General features: G+C 36.7%; 1 protein-coding gene across 1 annotated transcript; it reads right to left on the reverse strand.

The window, feature by feature from the left end:
• Positions 1-6,033: 6,033 nt before the first annotated feature.
• LOC120767601 (gustatory and pheromone receptor 32a-like) lies at positions 6,034-7,477 on the reverse strand. The gene is made up of 4 exons (XM_040093751.1): positions 6,446-7,477; positions 6,325-6,387; positions 6,171-6,260; positions 6,034-6,117 (listed from the first exon to the last, which is right to left on the reverse strand). Exons 1-4 carry the CDS (start codon positions 7,475-7,477, stop codon positions 6,034-6,036), a joined length of 1,269 nt encoding a protein of 422 aa, XP_039949685.1.
• Between the last annotated feature and the right edge of the window lie 3,200 nt (positions 7,478-10,677).

Consider the following 10,677-nt stretch of genomic DNA (forward strand, 5'->3'; position numbering starts at 1 on the left):
CAGCGGGAGTGTTAAAGTGATTGCCAGAGAGCGAGAGCAGTGAGGGTGTGGGAATTCAACGACATATTTTAGCTGAGACTACAAGAGCGCGCAAAAGGGACCGACCTTAATCAGTGGCGGCGGCACTTCATAAAGGCGTTATTGCTGTGTCAGCACCACCAACGATTTTATTAATTGATGGCATAAGGTCACGCACAATTTGCTGCTTAAGCACGTCCATGACAGTTAACTTCAAAAGAATTAGAGCAGTGCTTGGTGTGAATAGGGAGAAAACGGCGGTAACACTTAACCTCCTTAGAACGCACTTGAAAACTGATCAAGTGAACAGCGTAATAGCTATGTTTTTGAACTTTTCTCGTAAAAGCTCTCAGAGCGGGAGCTGCTAGACTCACAACTTAAATAAATGATCTCTTTTTGGGTAAAATCTGATAGATTTGACGATGATAACTTAGAATATTAAAGAGGTAGTATTTCAAAACTATTTTAAAAACTTATTTCAAAGAAAATTTCAGAACCAAACAAATTTTCAACATTTTTGTTTCGGCTCTTCAGAAATCGTTCGTTTTTTAACGCACTATAGCGCTTGAATTCACAGTTGTGCGCTCAAATTCTCTGCATAAATTTTGCAGTATCTCACTGAGCTACTACAAGAGAGAGAGAGAGAGAGAGAGAGATACTACGCTTAAAAACACGAGTGACGTTTTTTCTTCAAACTGATAAGGTTGTGATCCAATATGTCAGGCATTCCATTGCTGCATATTCTCACATAAATCCCAAATAGGAAGGAATGCGCCTTTTATGAATTCCACTATAATCATAAATATATAAATGAATGCTTGTAATCAAGTGAGTACAAAAGCATATAGAAACATTAAGACAGTGAAAATTATGGTTTAATTATAATTGAGTTCGTCGTGACTGCCATAATTTAATTAAGGAAAATTGTCTAACCGCAGTGCTTATAGGGGTGCCCTGTAGGAAAAACTCAACGGAAAACAACGAAAGCTAGATCTATTGCGATCGATCTTGCGCAAAGCTTCCGTGAAGCACAGCACACAAGAAGATGAGGGAGCGCCGACCTGCTCCCTACAGACTGCGGTTATTTGCAATAGCGATTCCGCTATGGTCTGGCACCCATACCAGTCTTATCACAAAGCCAATCAATGCTATTGATAGCGAGGTTAAGCACTCTTTGACCAACCATGAATTCCAGGGCTAGTATCGCCGCTCTGCTATCTGAGTGAATGGTCACTTCTTTAAAGGAGGATGCACTCCGCAGCTGGAGATCTACTGCTACTTTCATGGGTACATATTCGCCTTGGTAGTCACTGAAGTATGCCGGAAGTCTGAAGCTGGAGTTTATAGAGAGCTCTTGACAGTAAATCCCTCCACCAAACTTCCTCTAAGCTTTCACCCATCCGAAATCAAGTTCCCTGCCCCTCTCCTCCAATGGCTTCTTTTTACATCCTCCCTTGTCGGTATATGCGTAAAGAAGGAGTCGCTAGAGTTCGGTTTGGCGACTCCATAACTCAAGTGCTCCGGTATGAAGTCAAAGTGTGTGCGGATATCCGATTGTTCAGATACTTGTTATTTCGCAGGCATAGACCTTCCGACGATGTCTACTGGCACTATGTGCAAGATGGAGTTGAGTGCCATTGTTGGAGTGGACCTTAGGGCACCGCCCATTGAAAGCTCTCGGGGTTCTTTGCAAGTTTGCAACCTTCTTAAGTGCTTATTATCGTAAGAGTTATATTGTGTTTTACCTCACCTGATAAAAAAAGAAACCCTCAGATACGATATGATGCGATTTCCTGCAGGGATGCATAATATGTAATATGTGCTTCACTGGCATTCTCAAGTGCTAAATTTAGATACTCAAGAAAACCAAGTAGTGATGAATATTATGCGCATATTACACATAGCTTTACACGGTGCCTTGGTCAACAACACACAAATTTACTTGCCTGTAAGTAATGACATATACATATATGTAAGTGTATTTCTCGGCGTACGCGTTGTCAAATTGGTTGCCTTAAGCGCTTATAGTACGACAGTTCCTTAATTAAATGTAATATTTACAACAAATAAATCGTTATTGACTCCTCTGAGCAGAATATAAATGTCTGTGTTATCAATTGTGAACAAAAAATTTATATTTTATTGATTTTTAATGGCAATATTTTAATTTTTTCATGCTTACAGAGCGATAAGACTTGCGACTTGCTTATCGATGGGGTCAATGGTGAAATCACTTCCAAATTACAGCTTAAACGGAGTGCAATAAACTTCTACAAAAGCATAAACACAGATTATCAGTTAATAGGTGTGAGATAATTAGGAAGAAGTGGAAAACTTTTCATAGATATTTTCGGATAAAGGGAACATAGACATATTGCCAATAGGAAATAACTGTTAGGCGGTATTTTGAATAATAGTATAATTTTGTATTGAAAGAAGTTTTTTTATTTTACAATTCAAAAATTGATTACACTCTATTGGTATTAATCGTCTTGCATGCCATCAATATTTGTTTATTGCCGCGACTTGTCTTCTAAATGCTTGAACTGTCTCAAAATAGTGAGATACGTTACAACTGAGCAAGACAACTATTGTAGAAAGATAAAATATTTATATTGTTATAATCTGCATTGTCTGATCTCACCCTAAAAAGTGTGGAGTTGTCAATTGAAAATAGTTTGCAGGCGGTAAATTGTATATCCAACTTAAGATTTGTGGTTAAAAACTTATCCGTCTGCAAAACAGAGTTCATCATTAAATATTACAAGATACCACAAATTATTTGAAAAATATACAACATAAAAAAAATGAAATAAAAAATATAATAATATAAACAAAAGCCAAATAATAAAACTAAATAATAACAAAATAAAACCAAAAGAAAGACCAATAAATTAATAAAAAATTTAAAATTCCATAAAATAAAACCCAATAAAATTAAATAAAGTCCAATACAAAAAAATTAATGATTAAAGAATATATCATAAAACAAAAATAAAATTAAATTAAAATGAAATAAAATAATATAAAACTTAAATAGTAATAAAATGTTCTAAAACTAAATAAAAATTAAGTAAGGTCCAATAAAAATAAATAAATTAATTAAAAAAAAAAAAAAAAAAAAAAAATAAAAAAAATTAAAAATCAAATAAGAAAAAATAAAGAAATAAAATAGAATGAAAAGCGAAATAAAATAATTTAAAAAAATTAAATAATAATAAAATAAAAATTAGGTAAATTAAAAAATATAAAACTAAATAAAATAATACAAAAAAATACAAAAAAATAATAATAAAAATAAAAACAAAATTAAATAAAGTACAATAAAAAATTAATTAATAAATTACATAAAATAAGAAAAAAGAAATAAAACAAATTAAACTATAAAAAAAATTAATTGAGAAATAAAATAAAAAAAAAAATTAAAAATAAAAAAATATTTAAAAAAGTAAATAATAATGAAATGTAAATCCAGTAAGTCCAGAAAAAATTAAAATACATAAAATAACGAAAAAAAAAATAATACAAAAAAATAAAAAAACTGAATAAAATTAAATAAGGTCCAATAAACAAATTTAATTAATTAAAAAATTACATAAAATAAGAAAAAATAAATAAAACAAAATAAACTACAAAAAATAAATTAAGAACTAAAATAAAAAAACTAAAAATAAAAAATAAAATAAAAAAATATTAACATAAAATTTAACAATGAAAAAAATTCAATTAAATAAGGCTGCTAAAATTCAGTACTTACAACTTTCCGGCACTTTTCATTACGTCCATAAATACTAGAAATGATTGCCGACATTTGATGGGCCTAAAAATTGTGCATAAGAATCAATATTTTTGCTCTTGACTCACAAAAGAAGAACTATTTTGAAACATAACTTACTTCCTTGGTCAGCGTGCTGCAGCAGCATGAGACTAGCGCTATGATACTAATGTGCAAATACAGTGAGCTAGTGTGCCACAAAATGAACCTGTCTAAACTCTTCCTTTTAGCCATAAAATATATAATCGCCGATATCACATAGATTATATATACGAAGTACATCAACAGAGCAGGGCCAACATAGTCGTTGAGCAGTTTGTACATTCTGAGCAGATCGTAATGCATGCGATATATAAAGGAGCTGGCGTTGATAAAGGGATTTTCTGCTGGTGCTGAATAATGCCGTTCTTCTGGTAGAATCACATAGAAAATTGATGGATCTAAAGACCTGCTACAACGCGAGAGCTGCTGCTTCTCTTCATTAGCGAATGACTTTGCGTATGCGTTGAGATACCGAAACCGCATTGCCAGTAGATGGCAAAGAAGCGCTATGAAAATTACAAATAAATTACTGATGGTGTTCTCTATCACATAGAACGAAATCGAGAAAAGACTCGATGTGGAAATATTTTTACTGAATAAGATAACCTGAATTGCCAGCACTATCAAGATGCACAGTTGCACCAAATATCGTCTATAAAAGGCGCAATCGTTATATATAGGTGGCGCGAGGCTCGTGCGGGCTTGGAGTTGCTGATCGATCAGCAGTAACTTGTTGACAATCTGCTGAAAGTCGTGCGATTTCCACGCGCAACCCAACGTGATGGTGAGGAAGCAGGAAATTGTTAGCAATACGTGCAAAGCGACATTCACACTGTCCACACTGCCGAAAATGTGGAAATTGCATCCGCCGATGGGTGAAAATATCAGGTATATACTAGCGATGGGCAGCAGGATGCACAATGCACGCAAGCCTGTCGTGTAGAAGGTCGTGATGAGACGCTTGCGGTGTGTGGGGCTGATTTTATAATCGTTGTCTATGGTGTAAAATGGCAATAGGCCGATGGCGGTCAGTGTGTATACAATCCACTTGATCTCCGCAAATGTGCTGTAGGCAGTGGTGAGCCTTTGCTGTGGATATCGGCGTTGCGTTCCGCTGCTTATAGTTGGCTGTTGCCTTACTGTTCCGGTACGGGCCATAATCGATGTGTTATTTATCACACTTTGAGGTTGAACTGAATTCACTTGAGGTTGTGCTTGTTCTGTAGCGACTAAATACTAATTGCTCAAATGACTTTACTTGTCTTTTCCCCTTTCGGGCAAGCTTTTTTGTTTAGAAATGAATAAATAAACGAAGCTATATGTTTCTCGTATCTACTTATTTAAAGATATTGATATAAACGCCATAAAGAGAGATTGGCACTGCGATAGTGCGTTTACGCCTAAAAGTATATTTAACAACAAGAAATGTGGGAACAAAAGGTATCGTTTAAGCAATTGCTTTCTTACTCTTAGGCAAACAAATAATAATAATTGATATTTTGGTAGTTGTGTACAAATACAGTTGAATTTCCATAACTCGAACCCTTGAATTGGCAATGGAAATCAAATTTCATAGAAATTTCCTTCTGTAACTCGAAGTCGCTCTTACTCGAAGTTTTTATATAAAATATGGTGATTCCTCTGGGCTAAGTATTACTTCATGGAAGTATGGCGTCTGTGTTTTGGGATGCGCATAGATTAATTTTTACCTTGAAAAAGAAAGGACCATCAACAGCGACTACTACATAGTGTTGCTGAACCGTTTGAAAAACGAAATCGCCAAAAAACGCCGGCATTTAAAAAAAAAAGAGGGAGATTTTTCACCAAGACCACTCACCGTGTCCCAAGTTGGGGGAAACCATGGCCAAAATCGATGAGTTGGGCTTCGAATTGCTTCCACATACACCGTTTTCTCCAGATTTGGCCCCCACTAACTGTTTCCTGTTCTTAAATCTCAAAAGGATGCTCGCTGGAAAGAAATTTTCGTCGAATGAAGAGGTGTTCGCCGAAACTGAGGCCTATTTTGAAGCATAGAACAAATCGTACTATCAGAATGGTACCGAAAAGTTGGAGGGTCGCTATAATCAGTGTACCAAAGAAAATTTACGGGAGAATTATTGTACAGTTCCATCGGAACTTAGCTTGCTTTTATTTAATCGATAATATTTCACAAATTATGTAGCTTTATCAATAATTACTTAAGCTGAGGCCTCAGCTGTCGTTTCATTTAATTGTTTGAACTGTATTAGAATAACCACGTAAGCAATTATGGCTGAGCATATCTGAAAGCGGACACAATTACTCAAATAACCGAAACCAAACGGTACATACTTACGTTGAAAAGCGTTGACATGTTGATTGGAAAGAAATCAAAGGCAGTGAATTGGACATCCTGTTTAATGCTGAAGGTAAGAAACTTATCGATCTGCAGCGAAAAGAAAAAATTAATGTGAAATTTGCTTCTTAAATATAAACTGAGATCATTCTACCAGACGCTGTTGCGCTGTGCCCCTGCCGTAGATGCGCGCCACTACGCGCGAGATTCCGTTTGCCTAGAAACTTAAGTATTTAAGTAAGAATTCAACGAACTAATAATGTTCACTCAATCACCTCCTTCGTTGCCACGTCACTGCGACGCATCAGCAATGCGACGATTGGCACATGGACACAAAGATAGATGAGGCACCAAAGTATTCCTCTGACATTCATATCCTCCAGTTTCGTTAAAGTCCGGTAGACTTGATACATCGACAAAGTGCTGGAGTAGGAGAAGTAAGCTATGAAAACCAGCAGCGTGATGTGCACGAGATCGTTGAGCTTCTTGTGAATCGCCAGCAAATTATTATACTCGCGATAGATGAGCAGCATATCGGCTGTGAAGGTCTCGGGCGCCGATGTCATGTCAACCGTGCGCTTTAGGCGCGCGCCCTGCCGCGTCGTATATATTTTGATGAAGTCGTTCAAGTACCTAAAGCGCACTGCCAGCAAATGCAACAAAGTCGCCACCCATATCACATAACTGATAATAATGGCGTGAAGTACCATGTAGAAGAAGTACATGCTCACACAGTAGATGGACGACGTGCATTTACGCATATGCAGCCCTTGCAGAAGACATATCGCGACGACATGGAACAGCGGCAACCACATGTAGCGCTCCAAATGCGCGCATTTATTTTCCAAAGCTCTCGGCGCGTGTGCATGCCGTTGCAGCTCTTTGTCCACGCCGAGCAGCAGATTGATGATTATGACGAAATTCTTTGACTTTTGCGCGCTCTTCCACAAAATAATAACGCTGCTCAGTGGACCGAGCAGCAGTTCCAGCGCTATGGTCGCATTATCCATTTCACTGTAGATGAAAATGCTGATTTTGGCGAAGGGCGAGAAGATCATAAACAAGTACAGCAATGTGCCAATAAAGCAGAAAAGACGCAGGAGCGTAGGATAAAGTGACGCGAAGCTCTGCTTTTTCGGCAATGCAATCTTGTACGGCTGTACAACCTGGAAGAATGGCACTACAGCCAAAACTTTTAGCGCCAACAATATCCATTTCATATCCTTAATGAGCGTGTATGCTGTGGCGCGTTTATGTTGTTGTTGGCGTGTATGCAAGACGCTCACCCTTATTGCTGCTGCTGACATTTCGACTGCAACGGTACACGGTAGACTAACTTTTGCTTGATTTGGAGAGCTTGTTGCCAATAAGAAAGCCTTTTCACTGCCATTTCGCCTATAAACATATAAGTATGTAATTATAATTAGAGGAGCGTTAAGCACACATACATATATTAGGATTAGATTTCCAAATGAATAGTTATGCTTTAGTGATTAGTAACTAATATTTGGTGTGGTCAATAACATTGATATTGTGTGCCCCGCTAGCATAAAGGCTGCCATTCAGGCATACTAATGCATTGAATTTAGTAATGTATTGTTGTTGAACCTGCTGGATCTGATGAGTAATGATTGGCAGGTAAATAGGGTAAACAGGGTGCATTATATTTCATGCCGATATTTAAACATTTATGAATATTTCGTTTCGGAATTTATTATAGTACAAAAGCCTTCGAAAAGATGAAAAGTACGAAATTCATAGCAGATTGAAAGCCATGGAAAACGAAAAATAAGTTAACAAATATTAAGGAAATAATAGTTTACGGGCGATCTGAAGACGGTAAAAGGAAAGCCGGGCGTAGCTGAATCTTCGAGGATTAAAAACGGTTTAACTCTATTTTCGACAAATCCACGAGTATAGAAAAGAGTTATATGCCAATATTGCAGATAATGAAAAGATCTGTAACTTTTGTTTATTGACTATTTTCACATAACCGATGTAAGGGTTACCATTTTGGCGCGTTGATTCAATGAGCAGTGATTTATGGCTGGATTTGATTTTTCCTTATAATCCAAACTCAATTTAATCGTTCGGAAAATGTCACATTTACACGAGTATATTAAAGCAGGCTCACCATATATAGTTAAGGTGCATATCATTATATATTTAGACGTGCTTTTGGCGAAAGAGTTACAGTAATTATAGTTATCGCCCGGAGATTGATATGTGCAACGATTATATATTTGACATTGTAATAGAAAAATGCTTTAGAAAATAACCTCAAGACATAAATGTTGCAACTAAAAACTGTTTCACTCATTTTACTGGAGATTTTAGTGCTTGAGGCACCAGGAAGGACTCAACGATTATGTGTAAAAAGTTATACCTGTTAATAGGTTATTTGATATTGACGATTGCAGTGATTTTGATTAGTTGATTTTATTACATAGATAATCGTAATTATTTCATAATTAACGACCTCAAAATAATAAAAAATGCTATAATCGGCAAGTAAGGAAGCGCTATGTTCGTGTATTTCCGAACATTTTGTACTCTTGCAACTTGCAAGGATCCTATAAGAAAAATATTCAAGCCGAATTTCAATACCAAACCACATTGATTGAGCGATATCTTCGGTGGAAAATCACCAAATGAAATTTACAAGTTTTTAATTTAGAAGCTAGGCGTAGTTCTCATCGGATTTCGCCCATTTTCGCAGTGTATGCATAATAGGTATGTTTGATTAACCTCACACACAAAATTTGAAATCGTTCAAGTAGACAAAGGAACAAACAGACAGTAGTCGCAATTCAAATTGTCTCGTCATCCTGACCATTTATTCATTCATTTTCGATGGATTGCAAGCATAAATCGGCCGATACTGCTGCAACTTCACATTCGATATTCGGTTGACGTTAATTAATCGTCTCAAGCTTTTTGGCATAGACCATAGATCAAGCGTAACCCAACAGAAATTCGTTTAACGGCGTCAAATCGCACGACCGAGGCGGCTAACTAACTGGGCCATTCCGTGAGATAACACGTTCACCAAAGTTCGTTGGCGACATTCGCTTGTGGTGCCGTCCTGTTGGAACCACATATTGTACAAGTTCATATCAACCAGTTTGGGCCAAAAATATTCGGTTATCATTGAGCGGTAACAATTCCCATTCAAATTAACGTGCCGGTCTTGATCATCAGTTAAAAGTACGGCCCAATGACGCCGCCGGCCCATAAACCGCACCAAACCCTGTTTTTGTCGGGATTCAATGGTGACTCATGGAGTACGTGTGGATTGCTGCCCGACCAATAACGCATATTTTGCTTGTTGACGAAGCCATTCAGCCAGAAATGAGCCTTATCGTTGAAGATGATTTTTCGATGAAAATCCGGATCATTTTTAAGTTGTTGCTCAGACCAATTCGCGAACATACGACAATTTTCGTGGTCAAGCGGTGGTCAAAATTCGCCACAACGACGTCACAGAGGTGCCCAGCGGTTAAGAACGATGTGTGAAAGACTGATTTGGGTCTTCCTCAATTAATGCGCTAGCGGCAGCAATATTCTCGACACTATGGGAATTTCTTTGTCTAACTGGCACGGGGACATCTTGTACTGTGCCTGTGGATTCAAATTTTTCTACAAGACGCTCATTTGCTGATTTGTAACAAACGGAAGATAAATGTCAAAAGAGTGGGGGAAAATATGGCGTCGTTTGTTTTCCTTATCGGTCTACGTTTGTAGCGTCTCTATTGAAAAACCAGTTATATATAATTCTATATGTAACTCGTTGTAGAAGATAAAAACAACCTTTCGGTGCATAAAACATTTGTACTCTCTGCTGTGGCATGTTGCGGGAGTATAAAATAAAATATATACATGCCTTAATAAACACAATTCATCACTTCATTTACAGTTATTTAATGAAAAATCCAAACCTGTTCATATGTATGTATGTCTGACATAATACAACTTAGTTCTCAGATATGTATCTGAAGCAATCAGTATAATTGACAAACCCAAACTAAGGCGCACATGTATTTAGAAATATACCCTATAGCCAAGCAAATTAATTACAATTCAGGAATATCAATTCCAGAAGCTCATACATACATACATATGCTTCCGAGTCTACTAAGGTCATTAGGACATCATCGAGACCTATACTATAAGTACTACTACCCGGCGGAAAAGAGAGGGTCTGCGATTCAGAGTGCTGTTTCGGACCTAGAACGTTTGGTTCCCTCTTCGAGCAGGTTAAAGGTGTTTTATTGTTCATTTGTGCAGTAAAGAGGAAACTTAATATATTTTAATTCCAAATTCGGTGTTGGCTAGGTTGGACAAAATTTCAGATCTGAATTTTAGTAAAGTTATATATTTGATCATACGTGTTCGCTATACTTGCTATTATATATGAGAGCTTTTGACTCAGGAAAGCCATTTTTTAATTTTATGTTTTCTGAATACGTCGCATAAAGAAATAGTGGGTAATTAGATGTGTTCTGGA

Source organism: Bactrocera tryoni, chromosome 2, assembly GCF_016617805.1.
Source record: "Bactrocera tryoni isolate S06 chromosome 2, CSIRO_BtryS06_freeze2, whole genome shotgun sequence".
In the NCBI taxonomy this organism is placed as follows: Eukaryota; Metazoa; Arthropoda; class Insecta; order Diptera; family Tephritidae; genus Bactrocera; species Bactrocera tryoni.